At 54.7% G+C, this 19379-nt stretch overlaps 1 protein-coding gene and 1 long non-coding RNA gene across 6 annotated transcripts in view; one reads left to right on the top strand and one right to left on the bottom strand.

Moving 5' to 3' along the window:
- RGS3 (regulator of G protein signaling 3) overlaps positions 1-19379 on the bottom strand; it is a 127258-nt gene that overhangs the window by 83139 nt on the left and 24740 nt on the right. For 2 of the 5 annotated variants that reach the window (XM_017350087.4, XM_008273409.5), the window contains exons 4-9: positions 19192-19286; positions 18051-18119; positions 9053-9113; positions 7889-7979; positions 7401-7456; positions 660-741 (exon numbers count right to left, since the gene is read on the bottom strand). In XM_017350087.4, coding sequence (XP_017205576.3) covers positions 660-741; positions 7401-7456; positions 7889-7979; positions 9053-9113; positions 18051-18119; positions 19192-19286 — 454 coding nt within the window. Of the gene's footprint in view, positions 1-659; positions 742-1960; positions 2076-4245; positions 4513-7400; positions 7457-7888; positions 7980-9052; positions 9114-18050; positions 18120-19191; positions 19287-19379 lie in introns of those variants that run through there. The other 3 variants (XM_017350089.4, XM_008273408.5, XM_051842812.3) reach the window with 3 other exon arrangements.
- Positions 11332-15114, top strand: LOC138847484 (uncharacterized). The gene is made up of 2 exons (XR_011385316.2): positions 11332-11547; positions 14277-15114. It is a non-coding gene; the product is annotated as an uncharacterized LOC138847484 (long non-coding RNA).

Genomic DNA, 19379 nt, shown 5'->3' with positions numbered 1-19379 from the left:
GGCTGAACTTGGCCGCTGTCAAGGGCTTTGGAGGGAGGCACCCTGGGCCCCCTCCTCCCCCCTTCTGCTTCGTGCCACCCAGCGCCACCCGAGGCCTCCCACCTCACTGGGAACCCTACCCTGCAGCCCAGGTCACACATCTCAGTCATTCCTTCAACATCGTCCACTGAGCACTCCCCCCCACCCATCCCTGCACCAGCGCTGGGACACCCTGAGCACTGAGCCTTAGTTAGCTTCTGCCCTTAAGATGCGCACTCTGTGAGGAGGTGAAATCTTTTCTATGCAGCAAGTGGGGAAGGAATGGCTGTATTCAAGGGTCAAACAGGCTCACAGTAGGATAAACTACTAATTCAAACAGAGTTCATAAATGATTCTCATTTTCCCATGCGGTCATTACAGAAAATATAGGTTTAGTTCCTGTTCAAACAACTGGGAAACTAAATATAAAAAGCTGTTTTCATTTTGATAAAAAAAAAAAGGTGGGCATATTTTCATAAACCTCAGTTTCATCTGTGGCCACTTAAAAATATTATCTTTTCACTCTGACAGTCCAGGACGCTGTGCTCCAGCGTGGGCCTCCCTGCACTTTGTGCTCCATGTGCAACGCCCAGGGGCCTGGCAGGCAAATGGGGCAGGCAGACCCTTAGGCACTCACTTACCGGAATCCACGGCCTGCACACGGACAGGAGAGTCGCAGCAGATGGTGAAGCCGAAGCCGTCCTTCCCCCGCGGGATGGTGATCTAGGACACAACCCTCCCGGTCACTCCCAGAAGCTGCGAGGCCTGGAAGCCCACAGGCCCCACCCCAGGGCCACGTTCCTCTCCAAGGAGATCAGAGCCAAGAAAGAGCTGGCCAGCCCCCTTGCTGTCCCCAGCTAGGTCCAGGCCTCCTGAGCTCAGCTGTGGGCCAAGCAGGAAGGCTGAGAGCTCAGGAGGTAAACCCAGGCAAATGTCCAGAGGGCCTGGAACAGGGTCACCCTCCTCTGCCCCAGCAGCCCAGCCCTCTACTCTGAGTCCCCAGGAGCTGTGCCCCTCCACGATGCCCATGGACCACTGCCAGCCTCATTCCCTTCTCCTTGTGCCACACAGACCACGGGGCATTGGCCCAGGGCTGGCCTTGTGCCAAGGGTCCACAGTCACAGCCAGTTTGGTTGCTGCCCTCCCAGAGCACAAGGGAGGGAAACTAGGATGCACTCACTCAATCTCAAGCCAAGGTTCAGGGGAAGAGCCCTGGCCTCCTTGGTGCAGCCCATGACCAGGATCTCAAGGCACCCAAGATGTGCCCGATGAGGGCACAAACAGGCCTCTGGGAGGAACCTGAACTCTGACCTCACTGCGCCTGCTGGGGCCTGTGAGCACAGCAGGTCCACAACCCCTACTGACGGAAGTCCCAGCAAAGGGCCCTGCAACCCAGATATTCTTTTCAAACCAGTGGACAATGATTGAGCTCCTACTGCATGCCAACCTCTGCTGAGGAATAGGGGCAAGAGGCCTTCTGGTCCTCCAGCTTCCAGAGGGGCACGAGGGCACACAAATCTCTCCAGAGAAGCACAGCATGTGACAAGCAACAGGGCAAGACCTGGGGGCTGTGCTGTGAACCGTCCTGTGTGCTCTGACTCGGGTGCCATGCTTGGTGCGTGGTAGGAAGTCAGCCAAGTTAGCCAGGACAGCATGGTCACTTCCCACCGGCACAAGATGCCATGTGCGGCGTGTCCACTGGCTCAGGCAAGCTGCTAAGGGAGCAAAGGTCAGAAAAGGGCTTCGAGGGCCAGGGACAGGGGGCAGGGCAGGAAGGAAGAAACAAGAGACCTGCTAGAATGAGACTTAGGGCACCCTGGAGAGCCATGGCCACGGGGGTCCCAGGCAGGGTGCGGAAGAAGCCAGCTCTGCGAGTCCAGAAAAGGTCAAGAGTACGCCGGCCTTACAGGGTCAGCTCTTCGTGGCGGGCACCTGGATTTACCTGCCGGCTGTCCCACGGCTGGGCGCGAGGCAGGAGGATGGGAGCGGCCCAGGGTGACCAGGGTCTCTGGAAGCTGCTGGGGCCCCTGACGTGCTGCTTCCCACCAGCCCTGGGCCTGGATTCAAAGCGAGTTTGTAAAACAGGAAATCTGACAGACAAGGGGAAGGGGGAGGGGGCAGGAAAATACCCCATTCCCATAAGAATTCTGGGAAAACACGCAGCTAAGACAGGAAGAGAAAAAAATGGAAAGAAAGAAAGAAAAACAAAGCTGGGGTGACTGTGGCAAGCTGGAGGAAAGAACGGCCCAGCGTTGCCAGGCCGCCTGAAGCCAAGGGACATGGCCACAGCCTGGTCTGCTGCACGGGACAGCAGGTGTTTGGGGGACCTTGCAACCCACCCCTCACCCCAAGCTGAGATTCTAAAACATCTCTAGAACTCCCCAGTCCTCCCCAACAGGGCAGGAGGCCCAGCACCCTAGGCTCTAGGCTTGCCATTTTGAGTGAGGAGAGTGGCTCAGTGAGACTGTCCCTCCCTGGGGCCCTTGTCCAGGCAGGACTATGGACTGGAACTCCCAGTGCCCACAGCAGTCCTAGCCAGTGGGGGGGTGAGGAGGGGGAAGGGAGCAGTGTCAGGAAGCGAGCTCATCTCGGGGTTCAGTGGGAGGGGTGGCCCTGCATGGAGGGAGCACCATCAGCGTGGACCATGTTGACAAGGTAACAGCTCAGAGCCTGGGCAGCTCTGTGATCCTGAGGGCAGTGTGGTTTTACCGTGCCCATTTTACAGAGAAGGAAACTGAGGCCTGGCATAAGCAGCACACACTACCCCTCGGCCCCCCTCTCTGACCTCGGGCTTCAGGCCAGCAGGGGAGGGAGCAGCCCTGCCCTGACTCTGGGACCTCGGCAACTCCTGTCACAGGCTGTCTTTCCTGGGGGTGGTTCTTGCTCTTTCCTGTCCAGGGCGGGAACGGCCACTGCTGCAGGTCTCGGCCGTGCCTGGCGCTCACTCCCCTGCCTGGTCCCTGGGCCTCTAGCCCCGCAGCCGCCATTTACTGAATACTCCCTAGGTGCGTGTGGCACAGACGCTGGGCCGGGCCCTTCACATGCACTGTCAGTTCCTCTCCCAGCACCCTCCCTGCACCGCACAGCTCCGAAAGGCTCTGAGGGCCCTGAGAGCTGCGCCTCCGGCTGAGAAGACACAGAGCTGGGTGTGAGCCTGTGTCTGCTCTCAGCTCTGCACTGGTTTCCGACACAGGAGCCACCTCGAACGCCGAGTCCCAGAGCCCCTACCCCCAGAGGGCCCCACCCTGACCACCGGCGTGCCTAGCCTTCTGGCCCGAGGTCCCAAGGTAACTTCTTGACATCCCGACCCACTTTCTGCCGCCCCAGCACTCTGCCCCCAGGCCCTGGAGTGATAGGCGCTGCTCTGCCTGGATGCAGGAGGGTGAGGATACCAAGTGGGGTCAGCAGGGCAGGTCCCCTGGGGGCCAGGTACCAGGGCACCTCTAGGCACTCCCTGGGACATAAGGGCTGCCTGTTATAAGAGTCAGACCTGGCCATTAACACCCACACAGGGACCTCTGGTTGTTTTGGAAAGAATAATTTCTGAGCTCCCTTCTGGCTTGGACACGCCTTAAATCTAAGCAGCCCTTGTCTTACCCTCCCTATCCCATTCCCCTTTCATCCAAGAGAAGGACACTTTATCGCAGCTCCAGAAGAGGCTGAGCAGCTAATGTGGTGAGCGCTCCCCACTCTGCCCCACCGTCAGACTGGAGGCTGAGAGGCCCACAGCCACGGGCACCCTGAGGCACTTCAAGGTACCGGGGATGTTGGAAGGCAGGTCCCATGGGTGTCCCCATCCCAGGAACATCAACCTGCATGGGGACAGAGGCGGACTGCTGTGCCATGACACGGAGGCCCAGTCAGCCAAACCACAGCTCCCCAGGCGCCCCCCCTCAACACACACACAGCCGACCCACTTGGAATCTCAGACTGGAGAGGACTTTTCATAACCCACACCCCTCCCCAGATAAAAGGACAGCAAATCAGCTCGATCATCTCACCCAGGATGGCTGGGAAAAAGGCACAGGGCTGGACCTCGTCTGCCCCCAAAGTGGGCCAGTAGGTAAGAGGCCAAACCAGCAGTCCAGCACCTGCCTCTAGTCCTCCCCCAGATCAAAACGAGCCTGCAAGGAAGGCCAGGTTGGGGGAGAGGTCCTGCTCTGGTGAACCCCTACGGCCGGCCCCCAACACCCACGCACACACCCTGCCCCGGGGCCAAGCACCCACCTGGCGGTAGCGGCGCTCCGAGCACACCTTGCAGAGCCCATTGAAGCGGTTCATGGCTGCGGGTCCTGCCTCGGCTGCCGCCCCATGAAAACCCAGCTCTCCCCCCAGCAGCGGGAGCCCACACTGCGCCCGTCAGCCTGGCATGACCGCCCTGGGAAGCCCGCCCCACAGAAGAATGGCAGGAAATCACCTCTCACCTCCCCAAGCCCCGTCTGCGCTGTGTGCCTCTGCACGATAAGCCCGAAGGCTTCCTGAGCCCTCCGAGTGACAAGGAAGAGGGAGAGTTTGATATTAAAATTCCTGTCGACTAGTTAGTATTCCCCGGGCCCGGCGGGGAGAGGGCGCCTTTGTTCTGGCCGCATTCCCCGCCATGGGCCACTTGGTGATTCCAGTGTTCTCACAAACACCCCTGCTGCAGGAGACCAGGCAGAAAACGCGCCCACCCGCCCTACAACAACACCGCCTCCCCCCAAGTCCCAGGTCCCGAGCAAGGCCAGGGGGCTAACTCAGCCTAAGGGATTCAGGCAGGGGACGCCTTGGATGGTTGTCCCCTGGACAGCCCATCTGAGACAGGGAACAGAAAACCCAGGCAGTCTGAGGACCTGCCTGCCACTCAAGCTACTCCCAAGTCCGTCTCCTAGCCCATGCGAGGGGCTGCTTTCAGGATCTGATGATGTGGGGACCGTTTGGTCCAATGTGGCATTTCCAGGCTGTCAGATGAGCCAGCCTCTTGTCTCACCCATGAGGAGACTGGGGCCAGGAGAGGTTATGGTCACACAGAAAAGTAGTGCCCAGGCAGGGACCATTACTGAGGTCCTGTCTCCTGCCTTATAACCCCCAAACCTGTAGACCAGCACAGGGTGAGCCCAGCCCCTGCCACCCCACCCCACCCCACTCCTGCCACCCTGGAGCCTCTGGGGAAGCCCCACCCAACCATTCACATCCTCGCTGACAGCAGGGATCCCTTGGGCCAGCCTAGCCTTGGTTGCTGAGTGAGCATGGGCAGGTCACCCAGGTTTCTGGGCCCGCACCCCGACACACACAATGTAAAAGTTGAATAGGTGACCTCTGGCTTTTTCCTCTAGCCCCAACCACACTGACAATCGAGAGTCCTGGGCACACCTCAGTGTACAAGCCCACTGCCCCGGGGAAAATGCATCAAGGCCTCGGGACATGCGTGCAGAGGCCAGCACCAAGCAGGACTTCCACAAGCCGCTGAAAAGTCCACAGTGCTGATGGCCCTGGGCTCCCTGCCCACCCTCTCTGTGCTCGGCCGGTGAGAACAGAGGGCGAAAGGTCTCTGCAGCTCTCCTCTGAAGCCAGAGGAAAGCCTTTAAGCTCCTCATGAAGTCACACACAACAAACCCGCAAGTCACTCACACTATGCTGTCCTCGACAAGGAAAGTTGAAATGAATTAAAACTACATATGGCCAGGCCGGCACCGTGGCTCACTAGGCTAATCCTCTGCCTGCGGCACCGGCACACCGAGTTCTAGTCCCGGTCGGGGCTCCGGATTCTTTCCCTGTTGCCCCTCTCCCAGGACAGCTCTCTGCTATGGCCCAGGAGTGCAGTGGAGGATGGCCCAAGTGCTTGGGCCCTGCACCCCATGGGAGACCAGGAGAAGCACCTGGCTCCTGCCATCGGATCAGCGCAGTGCACCGTCCACGGCGGCCATTGGAGGGTGAACCAACGGCAAAAGGAAGACCTTTCTTTCTGTCTCTCTCTTTCTCTCTCACTGTCCACTCTGCCTGTCAAAAAAAAAAAAAAAAAAAAAAAAAAAAACTAAAAAAAAAAACTACATATGGCCAGCGCTGTGGCACAGCAGGTTAAAGCCCTGGCCTGAAGTGCTGGCATCCCATATGGGCGCCGGTTCAAGTCCCAGCTGCTCTTCTTCCCATCCAGCTCTCTGCTGTGGCCTGGAAAAGCAGTAGAAGATGGCCCAAGTGCTTGGGCCCCTGCACCCATGTGGGAGACCCAGAGGAAGCTCCTGGCTCCTGGCTTCAGATCAGTGCAGCTCCGGCCGTTGTGGCCATCTTGGGAGTGAACCAGCAGATGGAAGACCTCTCTCTCTCTCTGTCTCTACCTCTCTCTGTAACTCTTTCAAATAAATAAAATAACATCTTAAAAAAAAAAAACTACATAAAATGATCTTCAGTTCCTCGGCCACACTAGCCACGCCTCAGGCATGCAATAGCCACGGGCAGGAACCACACTGCCTGAGACTGTGCTCCACGAGGGCAGGGCCTTGGACATGCTCAGAGCTGTGTCCCAGCACCCAGCACAGGGCATGGCCCCCACAGCTGGGAGCACTGAATGAGGGAGTGAGCGACTGACCTGAGTCCATGACAGGGAAGACGTTCTGTAGATTGGAACACCCAACATGTTTGTATGGAAGACAGCAATACCATATCTCCCCACGCAGGCCACCTGCAGAAGGCAGTGTGGCACCTGCACACGGGGGGCCTCAAAGCCTGCCTCTGCCCCTTGCTGAGTGGTGGCACAGACAGACCTAATGTCTCCTTCAGCGGTAAGATAGGGCACTGCCTCAGAGGGGGTGGAGGGCAGTGGGTAACGCCAGCACCTGGGAGGAAGGGGTTACTCAATCACTGGGAGTGTGGCTCCCTCTCCTAATAGTGAGAAAACCCCGGGTCACCTGCTGAGTTTGGAAGTTTGGAGCCTCCTCCCAAACCCTGAGTGAGCGTTCCTCTCCGCCTTCAAAGCCCTAATGGAGGAGGATCCATCAGCCTCAGGTCCAAAGTCACAGCTGCTCCCCAGCCCCAAGTGGGCCTAACCTGAAAGGGTGACCTGCCCACCATGCCAGGGGAAGCCAGGGGCCAGGGCAAAGGGAACACTTGGCTTCTAGAGGCTCAAAGTCAGTAAGACCCAGATGCCCCCATGTCCAGGGCTGCGGGCCTGGCTGTCTCCCCAGCCGTGCTGTGACCACAAGTAACCTGAGAAATGCACAGTACTTCCTCTAGCTCACTTGAGGAAGTCAAAGAAGAATCCCTTTGGAACACACGGCTTGCTGTGCTTCGAGCACCAAATGCTGCCCTCTTTCAGGGTGCCCCTGGTGTAGGCACTGACAAGGAGCAGATCAGAGCCCCTGAAGCATTGCTCAGGGACCCCAGCCCCACCCGAGCCTGTCCCCACCTACCTGGAGCTTCTCCCCATTCTCAGGGTCCCCACGTCCTGGCATCCTCAGCAACGGGTCTGAAAGGTGACAGAGCCGAGTCACAACACTTCTGCAGGCACGTTAAGGGTCCATTCCACAGACCTCCCACGGGATGAGGCTGGGCCACCCTCGGCCTCCAGGACACTCTGGGGCTTGGGGACCAGGGCTGTAGTATGTGGGAAGGGCAGAACTGGAGGGAACAAGTTCTGGGCCCTGTGGTTCACAGCAGGGCCTAAACACTCCGCCTACAGAGGTGGGGCCACTGATGAAGCACCGCAAACCTGGGGTGGGGAGGGCTGACCCTCATGGGCCAGGCCATCAGACTTGCCAAGGGAAGCCCAACCAGATAAGTAAAGGTGTCAAGGGCGAGAGTGTGCGCTCCAGCAGGGGCTCTGACGAGCTCCGGGACTCGGAGTGACACCAGGAGGGCGAAGCGAGCGCGGGGGAGACTGCAGCAGGCGTGCTCACACCTCCTAGGGGCCGCAGCCGCCGCCGGGCCACCTTCAGGTGCTTGGTGCGGCCCAGGTCCTCCCCGAGAAGGTAGTACCAGCCACTGATCTCCTGCCACGAGAGAAGGAATGACATGCTCAGACGGAGGCGGCAGAGGGTCCTGGCCAGGCAGCCACCAAACCCCCCTCAAAAAGTCACCCTTGGGCAGCCTCCCTCAGGACACACAGACACTCCAACCTCTCTGCCCCACGGCCGCCATGGGGGGCCTCCAGGAAGCCTTCTCTGATGCCCTGGGCAGAGCTGGGCCTCCCTTCTGCCGAATTCTCATAGCCTCTCGTTCCTGCAGGACACCCATCTACTTCCTACCTGGCTCTCTCACTAGATTTTTGTGCACAGGCTCTTTGATGTGCCTAGCCCTGAGCCTGGTATACAGGAGGAGCTCAGCAAATGTATGTTCCTTCCAGGGAGGAACGAGAGCAGAGTGGAGAGGACGGAAGGCAGGCATCCTGAGGCTCCCACACAATCTACAGGGTTTATCTTTTCTCAAGGGCGAATGAAGCCAGGGGTCACTGGGACCCATACTCAGGACACATGGTCCTCAGCCACCCACTCCAGACCCAGACCTCACTTCCAGGACACAGAGCAGACACCACCTGGACTTTTCTAGCAAAGGGAGCACATCACTGCCCTGATCACATAGTGCAGATCAGAGACAGATGAGGGATTCATGACCCAGAGGGAGGGGTTTCTGCATTCCAGAGTCCTCGTGCATCATGAAGGAAACCCCCACAGAGCATGTGCTGCTCATCCCAGCCCTGTGCACCTGCTAGACCCAGAGTGTCAGGCCTGGTTAACACATCAAGAGGACCACTGGAGCAGACCACAAAGAGCACCTGGCCCTCCTTGTCCCGGGCAGCCCACAAGTACTGGGCCCCAAGGAATCTGCCAGGGTCCTCAGTGGCAGGCACCAGACTCAGAGACCTTGAGGCTGCTTAACAACTGCTCTCTGGCAAGACAAACAAGAAGGGGCCCCAAACCTTCAGCTAGGCCTGCGACAAACGCTGCTGTTACTCAGGTCTCTGGGCCCCTGCCTCAGTGGGGCACCATCTCACAGACAAGTGCCCTGGCTGTCCCAGTACTGACCCAGGCTGGGTGAGGCTGCCAGAAGCTTCCCCAGGACCCACCTTGTCCGGAGTCAGCAGGGACTTCACCCCGAAGCTCATGCAGCCGATGAGTTCACTGTGTCTAGGAGAATAGGAGGCTTGAGTCAACACCTTTTCACGGGTCTACATTGGGACATTCATTGTCAAGTACAACATGGGCTTGCCCGATGTGCTCTGACTTACAAAGCACTTTCATGGGGAGAAGCAGGCTATGGAGGAGTTATTATCTCTGTTTTACAGAGGGAACCTGGAAGCTCAGAGCTGGCTCCCTGTCCAAGATCACAGGATTAGTTAGCAGTCGGGTCCAGGGGTCTCGATGGTCCTAGGCCTTGATGCACACTCTCTCCACCAACCACAGACACTCAGAACTACCTCGCAGGTTTTCATGGTTCTGGTGCTGGAGAGAACACAAGGGCTGGTCCCCACAGCAAGTCTCCACTGCCACAACTTTGCTGACGCTCAGCCAAGGAGAAAAGCTATGGGACCTCAAGCTTGAGAAGCTTAGTCTCAGGTCAGGCAGGACCCAACTGACACACAAAAGTCAGTGACACCAATCTGACCTGACTGCCAATGGGGCAAATAGGCATGAGCCAGGGTCAGGCCCCGTGGCAACAGCTGTCTATGGTGAGGGGGCTGTGTTCAACCTGGTGCTTCTTGGTTAAGAGTTATTCAAAGTTCCTGAAGAATGTCCACAGTTGACCCTTAACACATGATAATCAAGGGTAGGTTAATACTCTGTAGCTTCTAATAATGGTGAATATTAATGGCTGTGCTGTGGCATAGAAAGTTAAGGTGCCACCTGCAATGCTGGAATCCATATGGGCACTAGTTCGAGTCCTGGCTGCTCCACTTCCAATCCAGCTTCCTGCTACTGTGCCTGGGAGGGCTGCAGAGGATGGCCCAAGTGCTTGGGCCCCTGTACCCATGTGGGAGACCCAGAAGAAGCTCCTGGATCCTAGCTTCAGACCAGCCCAGCTCTGGCCATTGTGGCCATTTAGGGACTGAACCAGTAGATGGAAAACCTCTCTCTATCTCTTTCTCCATCTCTCTGCCTTTCAAATAAATAAATAAGTCTTTAACTTAAAAATGATGAATATTATGGTTAATATGAAAGAAATGCAAAAAAAAAATTTCCTGTTGTCAGAGAAAAGGAAGTTTACAAAGCTATAGCTCAATGAGAAGGAAACTCTCAAAGATACTAGCAATGGGTCTATCTGGTGAGATTATTAAGGATTTTTGTTTTCTTCTTTGGGTTTTCACTGTTTGCAAACCTTTGCAGGGAACAAGCACTACTTTTGTCATTGGGGGAAAAAACAGTATAAATGTATTTCTAAGTACTTCTACTATACCACATCCTACTCTGCCCTAACACTTGGGTTTTAAGTGGTTTCTTTTCCCGGTTCTTCTCTCTTGCTGCAACCCCTTGCTGTAGATTAGCTTAATAAGTTTTGATCAAGAATCTCAGGGATCTTAAGACAGCAGGATGACTCGGCAGTGGACTGGACATACATGGTGGGTCTCAGGGACCCCCACAGGTGGAAGATTAGGTCTGTCCTGTGCAAGGCAGCATTTCAAAGCCAAGGGTGGAATAGACTGCCTGTAGAGATAATGCAGCCCCTGGAGATGTGCCTCCCAGGAACCTGGGCTTCAGGGGCCTGAGCCAGGGCCACCTCCTAACCAGGAGTGCACCCCAGAACCAGGAGGACATCCCACAACCAGCTGAAGAGCCTGGCCCAGATCTGGGCTTCAGAGCTCATGCCCGAGAACCCACATCCAGGTGGCACCAGGTGGAGTCCAGGAATGGAGAGAGCCCTCCAGAGACTCTGCTGGGTCTCCACCCATGCCCACACAGGCCACGCCCAGAGGGCTAGAAGGCCTCTATAAATACACACTGTTTGGATTCTCCGGAAAGAGTGGCAACTTGCCACCTGATAGTCCAAAGAAAATAACACTGGCTTCTCGAAGGCAGCAGAGCCAAGCCAGGGGTGGGGATGATGAATGCCGGGGTCGAGTCCTCAAAATGGGTCCCCTGCTTGCAAATCCACACTCAGCCTCGGCCATGCTCCGAGGCCCTCACCAGCAGCTCCCACTCCCCCTCCTCCTGCTCCAGCTCCTGTCTCTCTCACCCTTCTCCATCACCTAAGGCCATATTCATAATCTCCTCAAAGAGGACAGTAAAGCGACCCTTCCACATCCACAGAGCCTGCCCACAGCCAGAGACAGACACTCCTCCCCCCTGGCTAGTGGCCAGATCAGTTCTAACAAGAGGCAGTGGCAGGCACACAAACAAGTGCAGACACTCATGGCAGTGCCCGGCCAGGAAAGCCCAGGCAAGATTTTGCCAGCGTCCTCACGCCAACGTAATTGTGTTTGTCCAGCCCTGCTGGTATGGCGGCTGAGAGCCGGTGCCCTCACCGCCTAGCTGTGCACCTCCCTCCCGCACCACACAGGGCTGAAATTTTGCAGGTCTGCGGGCTGAGGAATTAGCTGCAGGAATGCCATCTCTCTCGACTTCAGTAAGTGAACTTTCATTTCCTGGTGCTTAGAGAATGCTAAATGGTTAGTAGCCTCCCTTGAGCTTTGCTTCCTGCTAAGGGGCCTCTAAAGATTTCATGATACTTTAGGCAGAGTAAACGGTCACATTAATGTCTGCAGGCAGGAACCTCTCACTAAGTGTTCATCAATTAGCTTCTTTAGGCCTGCTTTTGTTGGGAGGAAGAAAAGACTTCTGCAAGCGACCTGAGCACATGGCAATATAGCAGTGAGCTTATGAACTCCGGAGCTAGCCCTCACCCCGCAGACTGCCTGAAGCTTCGTTAGACACAAAATCTTGGAAATCAAGCTCTGGATACTTCTGCCTGCCAGTGCCTGCGCGTGGGGCCCAGTGCACTCAGTGAAAGCTTGACAAATGGATGAATCCATCACGCCTGCGGTTGGCAGGCACTGGGCACGCAGCCGCAGCATTAAGGAAACAAGACAAACATGTAGGGATTTAAATAGCAGCTCGAGACAGCAACACAGGGGATGTCACAGGATAGGGTGAGACTGACAGATGAGCAGTGCGAGCAGCGCGTTCCGAAGGCTCGAGAGGCAAGAGGTAGCACAGGGCTGAGATGCTTGAAGAAGGCCTACGGATTGAGTCAGAGCAAAAGAGAGGAAGAACATGTCAGCAGACAGACAGCACGGCCAGTCGGGAGGCTCAGAGCTAACTTCACGTACACACCGGAAGGAGTATTCCGTTTGCTTTGCCGCAGAGAGCAGACCACTGTAAGACGAAAACGCACCATTTCTCAGGGAGTGCGCTTCCATTCTTGAGGGGCCTTACACGATTTCTGCTAGAGGATGATACTATTCAAATGCAATTTTTTTTTTACTTTTTTTAAAACTTATTTATTTTGAAAGAGTTACAGAGAGAGAGAGAGAGGGAGAGAGAGAGAAGAGGTCTTCCATCTGCTGGCTCACTCCCCCATATGGCCATAACAGGTCAGGCCAAGGCCAGGAAATAGGAGCTTCATGCTGGTCTCTCACATAAGGGCTCAGACACTTGGGCCATCATCCACTGCTTTCCGAGGCCATTAGCAGGGAGCTGGATCGGAAGTGGAACAGCCGGTACATGAATCAGACCCATATGGGATGCTGGCATCACAGGTGGCAGCTTTACCCACAATGCTGGCCCCAGTTTATTTTTAATTTGATGGTTTTGCTTTAGGCCTGGTACCCACCACTGGTCACAAGCTTTCTGAAGTTAGGCAACTGCACTTGGCACCGAGGTCCTGTTTGTAAAATACGTTAAAGGAGAGAATACACTTGCAGTGCCCAGGGCAGTGCATGGCATAAGAGAAAACAGACCCTCTGTAAATGCAGCTTCTATTAACACAAAACATTATATTCTTGGAGTGGGCATTTAGCACAGTAGTTAAAACATCTACATCCACACCAGAGTATTTGGGTTCAATTCCTGGCCACAGCTCCTGACTCCAGTTGCCTGCTGATGCACAGGCTGGGAGGCAGCAAGTGATGGCTTAAGCTCCTGGACCCCTGTCACCCACATGGGAGACCTGGATTGATTTCCAGTTCTGGCATCGGCCTGGCCCAGCCTCACTCACTGCCAGCATTTGGGGAGTGAGCCAGTGAATGGAAGTGCGCTCTCTCGCTCGCTCGCTCGCTCGCTCTCTTTCTCCCTCTCTCTTTCTTTGTGGTGCTCTGGCTCTTGAATAAATAAATATTTAAAGAAATAGGATGTTCTTTAATTACATATAAATGCATTTAACTGGACACATAATATTACAGTGTTCCCCAACACTATTCTCTGGCCACAATGTCTGAAACGCTGCAGCAGACATTAGAAACGTCAGTTTGGCTTTCACCATCTCTTCAGACAGAACTTCCAAATAGCTTAGTTGCATATTCAATGATTCTGAGGAATTACTATTCATTTTTAAGTGTGATAATAGCATCATGATTTTTAAGCCATCTTTTAGAAATACAAAATGATAAAATGAGATGATGTCTGGGATTTCTTTTAAAGCAACCTACTAAAAAAATCAGGTAAGAAACCAACAAAATTTTAAAAAAGAACAAAAACCCCAGAAAACAAATAAGTAAATAAAACCACTAGAAGAGGGAGAAAGAGGGCAGGGCATAGATGAAATTAAGATTGGCCATACACCAGGGGACTTCAAAAAGCTCACAGGATAGGAGCTGGCACTGTGGCATAGCAGGTAAAGCTGCTGCCTGAGACTCCAACATCCCATAAGGGCACCGGTTCGAGTCCCAGCTGCTCCATTTCCAATCCAGCCCCCTGTTAATGTGCCTGGGAAAGCAGAGGAAGATGACCCAAGTGCTTGCACCCCTGCACCCACGTGGGAGACCCAGGTGAAGCCATTTGTGAAGTGAACCAGAAGACAGATGTCTCTCTCTCTCTCTATCTCTTTCTCTCCCCCTTTCTCTCTCTCTCTCTCTCTCTCTGTAAACTTTAAAGATAACTGCCTTTTACAGATGAGGAGACTGAGACCCAGAGCAGGGGAGGGACTGACCCAAGCCAGAGTGAAGTCAGAACCCGTGCTCTGAGGCCTGGCTCTCCCCAGCTCCTGCTGGGATCCCGGGCTGTGCCGACCTCCTGCCGCCCTCACCCAGAGCTTCTCGGAGGGGCGTCTCATTTCTCCAGTACCGATTCTCGCTGTCACTGAAGGGACGGTGAGGACTTGCTGGGCAGACACTTCCCTCTGTGTCCTACTGCTTACAGAACGTGACAGTCACCCGCGCGGCTGAGGATGATCGGAAACTACACTGTGAGTGCTGCGAGACGCGCCCTGAGGCCTGAGGAGCAAGTGCTGCAACACAGAAAGGGTGCAGCTTTAGTCATTTATCACCCTCGTGACACAGCCTGCACTTGGCACCAGACAGCTGGCATGTGCATCTTGTTTCGCTGCAGCGCGGCTGTGTGAGCTTGGAGAGCTAACATAACCTCTCCATGCCTGTTTCTTCACCTGTAAGACAGCAGCAATAATAACACCTACTTCATGCCGTAAGGATTAAATCAGATCATACATAGCACGGGCTTAGATAAATGACCACACATGAGAAGTGCTTATCAAATAAGAGCTGTTGTAATACCTCAAGAAAGCTCCTTAGCCTTCATAAGCCTCGGCTTCTTTCCCTGATGAGAAGGCTGATACTAATTCCTACCCCTCGGCACTGTTACGAGGATTAAATGAGATAATGTATGTAAAGTGCTTGGCACACTAACCATTTGTTTCCCTGCTTTGACATCGCTACTTTGCCATCCATCTCTGAGAACACAGTTTGATCTGAGAGGATCCAGCGGAGCCCAAGGTTCCTGCTGTCACTGGTCCGCCTCCCCCAGCCCAGAGGCCTGCTCACTCAAAGGTCGATACAGGAGCGAGTCCGCGGAGAACACTGGAGCCTGAGCCGGCCTCCCGGGTGCTGACAGCCTGGGCAGGGCCATCAGCTCCGAAGGCGGGCCTGCCTGAGCCTGCTCTGTCCCTCTTGAGCTTTGGGCTGGGACTGTGACCACGAGTTTGGCTGTGTTTTGTTTAATAAAGAATCTCACTTTCCCAAAATAGGCAACAAGTGGAGACACTGCCCCAGTCACGCCACCTCACTGGGGGCTGACTCACTTTCCCCAGCCTCACTTGCTTTTCCAAAAACGTGACCCACGTTCCTGGCTCCTTCTCCAGCAGCTCTGCCCCCTCATCCTGTCCTGGCAGGAGGGACAATCACCATGCCACGGGCGGCTCCCCCTGGTTAGGGTCTGCCTCTAGCACCTGCCAGTCCCTGCCCCTGTGAGCTGGGGCTGGTGTGTCTACCTCTCTGACACATCCCGACTGCCGCCTTCAGGGCATTTCCCTTATTCTCCTGACCCCTCAGACAGACTCTGACCTTGGTTCTTGACACTCAGTGCTCTTCCTGGGCAGTCTCACCTGCCTTGATGGTCACGGCTCCCACAGTCCCACCAGCACTGACTCCCTATGCAACATCAGGAAGGTAAAGGTAAGCCCTCCTGTTCAGCTCTCACCGGGCTGCTCTGCAGGCACCTGCCCCTCAGCTGAGCCCAAGCTGATTCCCTTCCAGTACATGTTAACTTCAGCAGGAACACCACCAGCTGGCCAGGGGTTAGCCTTGCCTTCTCCCACTGCTCTCACAGGCAAATCACCATGCGGTACTGTTGAACCGACCTCCAAAGTCTGTCCTGAGTCTATTTCTCTCCTCTGTATCCCAAACCATCTCTCACCCTGACCCCCCAGAGGCCTCCCAAGCTGATCGGTCTGAAATGCACACTTGCCAGCCCCCTGCTCAACAGCCTTCAGTACCTCCCAACAGCTAACAGCTCCCCAAACCCCAAACTGGCTACAGCAGGTTCAACCTCACAGCGCGGATTCCTAGGCTTTGCCCACGGAGATTCAGGCTCAGGCAGTCCTTTATGGCTCCTGGAAAGCTGTGCGTCTCACAAGGAGGAAGCCCACACTCCAGAGAGAAGCTGCAGAATCGTCTGATTCGGCTCTGCCGACCCCTTCATCTTACCTCTAGGAGCCCCGACCTTGCCCTGGGTCCTCCAGCACCTGCTGAGTGTGCAGACACCTCACTCCACTCCCGCCCTGCTCTGTCCTCTCTACTCTGCTGGTTCTTTCTTCTGTGCTTTCGTTTGTGCATCCACAAGACAGTACCGTGTTAAGGGAAAGGACTCTGGGGTCCAACTGCCTTGGTCCCCATCCTGGCTCCTACTGGTAACCGGCTGGGTGACATTTACCAGCCTTTCTTAGCTTCAGTTTCCTCTTCTGAAAACTTGGGACAAAACCACACTCCAAATTTTAAGAATTAAATGAGATAATATGTGAACTGTTGGCCCCTAGCTCAAGACCAGCACCCAGCCAATGGTGGGTTTATTAACACGATGTTCCCCTCTTCCTCCACACCCCCCCAAGGTGCTCTTACCGATCCTCAAGGGAACAGCACAGTCTCTGACGAGTCCCACGTGTTCCCAGCACCCAGGATGTTATTGCCACATTAGTACTCAGGAAGTGACAGATGAACTGATGAATGAGCGAGTGAATGGCTGGATGGGTGGATGAAGCCTATAGTACCATGAGTACCACTTTATGATGAAAAGTAGATACTCGATTAAAAAGAAAAGTCTTCATTTTGAAGGGAAAATAGTGTTCAACTTTAAAAAGCACACTTGGGGCTGGCGTTGTTGGCGTAGTGGGTAAAGCTGCTGCTTGCAATGCCAGCATCCCATGTGGGCGCAGGTTCATGTGCCGGCTGCTCCACTGCTGATACAGCTCTCTGCCGATGGCTTGGGAAAAGCAGCAGAAGATGCAGCAGAAGATGGCCCAGGTGTTTCGGCCTCTGCCACCCACGTGGAAGACCTGGAAGAAGCTCCTGGCTCCTGGCTCCGGCCTGGCTCAGCCCTGCCTGTTATGGCCATCTGGGGAGTGAATCAGCAGATGGAAGACCTCTCTTTCTCTCTGTAACTCTGACTTTCAAATAAAAAAAAAATCTTTATATATATATATATATATATATATATATATATAAAAGCACATTAGCCAATAAAGTTTAGGGTACTAAAAAACATCCACCCAATAAAAAACCATTTTCCAGGTCTAAGGTGGTGAGCGGAACTGAGTGTGAATCACACAGGCCCCTTTCTGAGTCACCGTTTGGTTCTGCGACGCTGGATGATCTGTGGGCCACAGCCAACTGCACTGAGCCCTTTGCTTAGCACTCCTCATGCTCTCCTCCTGAGCACCCCTCCCCTGCAGTGTGCTAACCGCATGGCCAGTGACTACACCTGCCCCCCCACCCCGTGCCCTGGGCTGCCACGCCAGCCTGTGTGGACTCCCCACAGAAGACTTCTGCACCTCCTCAGCGCAGCCTGAGCCCAGCACACATAACCCTGCCTCCTTGCCTCTGAGCCTGCTGTACCCTGCCTGCAAAACCCCTTCCAGCCTTCTCTGCCTTACTCTTAACCTCTGTCCAAGTCGCAAATTCAGCTTTTCCCACGAAGCCCTCCTTGGCCATCTCTGCCTGCAATGGGCGCTCCCTCTTCCCTGTTACACATTTCAGTCCTTTACTCATGCAACCGATATTCATTAAACATCTGTGTGTTAGGCCTAGGTACAGACAGAGTTGACTAAAAGAAAACTGGCATATTTTTCATCACGCATGGAGTCTTGTGTTATAAACTAATTTACTTCCATGCAGCACCTGCTGTATCCCCACCTGACCAGCGAGCATCCTGAGAGCTGATCCACATGTCTGCTGGCTGGTGTCCCCAGTGGCCACTGACACAGCGCCTTGCTGACACCAGCACTCTGCAAATACTCACTGGGGACACAGCCTTCGGCATCAGCCAGAGTGATAGGGACTTGGGAGTGGCAGCCTCTGCAATGTGGCCTAGCCACCACCACTCATTTATCCAGCAAGCACTAACTGAGCCCTCGCTGCCTGCTGGCTCTAACCTGGAGTGGGGCTCCCACCCGCTCCTAGCTCTCACCTGGACCCGCCGGCCCTGTTCCACACGGTGACTAGAAGACGCTTCTGCTCATCCTCCTCATGGACAGGACTGTGAAGCCAAGCAGAGTGTTAGGGGGGCTCTGCTCCAGGCCAGGCCCACGGAGTCCACCGCACCTGCAAAAATCTGAAATAACCTCCACAGCTAGTCAAATAAATCACACTGTCAATAGAGTGGGAGGTGACCACTGGCACACTGACGGAGTTGAAGTTACACGATGAAGGACACACACTGCCAATAGTGTGGGAGGTGACCACCGGCACACTGACGGAGTTGAAGTTACACGATAAAGGACAAAGGGAGGTGACCACACACTAGTAGAAAACACCTGGATTTTGTAAACACACCTCTACACACAGAGAGACAGTCATCCTCACAGAAGTGAAAAGTCTGACAAGATATCCTGCAAGATATTTCTGCCTGAGTAGTACAACTAGGGGTGTTTTCTATTTCCTTCTCTTTGCTCATCTATTTGTATTTTCTATTTTTCTACAATAAGCAAAACTACCTTGTATACGGAGGAAAAACCAAATGATTATGATTAATTTTCACACATGGGAAAAGACAAAATGTCCACCACCTTCCTGCTGGCCCCAGAGTTCAGCGAGAGGAGAAAGAAAGCTTCATAACCCAATAGTGACCAGCTGGCCGGGCCCAGCGCTACCAGGTCTGCCCCCCACCCCCACCCCGCATCACTCTCTGAGGCTAGTACTGCCCTTAGCCCCGTGTGACAATAAGGGAAGCCAAGGCTCAGGGAGGTTAGCAAGTTTAAATGAAAGGGAGGACAGGGAGGCGAACCCTCCCTGCGTTTGGAAAATTCCTTCTGCTGAAGGTGAAAGCTTGGCCTGGGGTGCAGTGGGATACTCCCTGCTCTTTCCAGGGCTGCCAGCCCCAGGTGGGGCACTGGAGTTACGAGAAGCAGCCCGATGACACCTTATCATCATGAACCTCACTGAGGGCCGGTGCCAGGGATGCAGGGACACAAGGGCATGAGAAAACAAAGACATCCTTTAGAAGTGACTGCTGTGCTGCCCAGAGCCAGCTGTAGGTTTGGCAAACAGAGCTGCTTCTGGATAAACACCCTTCCTCCCTTCTCAAAGGCCCAGCTGCACCGGACTCTCACAAGAAGAAGTGCTCGTGGAAAGCCGGGTTCCTGCAGTCTGGAATGGTCTGTGTCTTCTGCCGGCGCCTTCGGTTGTCTTCAGGGATCAAAGAGATCTTGAATTGGAGAAAGTTAAGTGTTAGCAGATCTCACGGCCACGTAATCACCCAAGCCCAGCAGCTGACTCTGCACAGCTCCCCAGTGTCCTG

The sequence above is a fragment of the Oryctolagus cuniculus genome, chromosome 1 (assembly GCF_051225735.1).
Source record: "Oryctolagus cuniculus isolate XC-2025 breed Fujian yellow rabbit chromosome 1, ASM5122573v1, whole genome shotgun sequence".
NCBI classification, from domain to species: Eukaryota; Metazoa; Chordata; class Mammalia; order Lagomorpha; family Leporidae; genus Oryctolagus; species Oryctolagus cuniculus.
The sequence above is the reverse complement of the archived record's forward strand: the minus strand, read 5'-3'. Positions and strand labels throughout refer to the sequence as shown.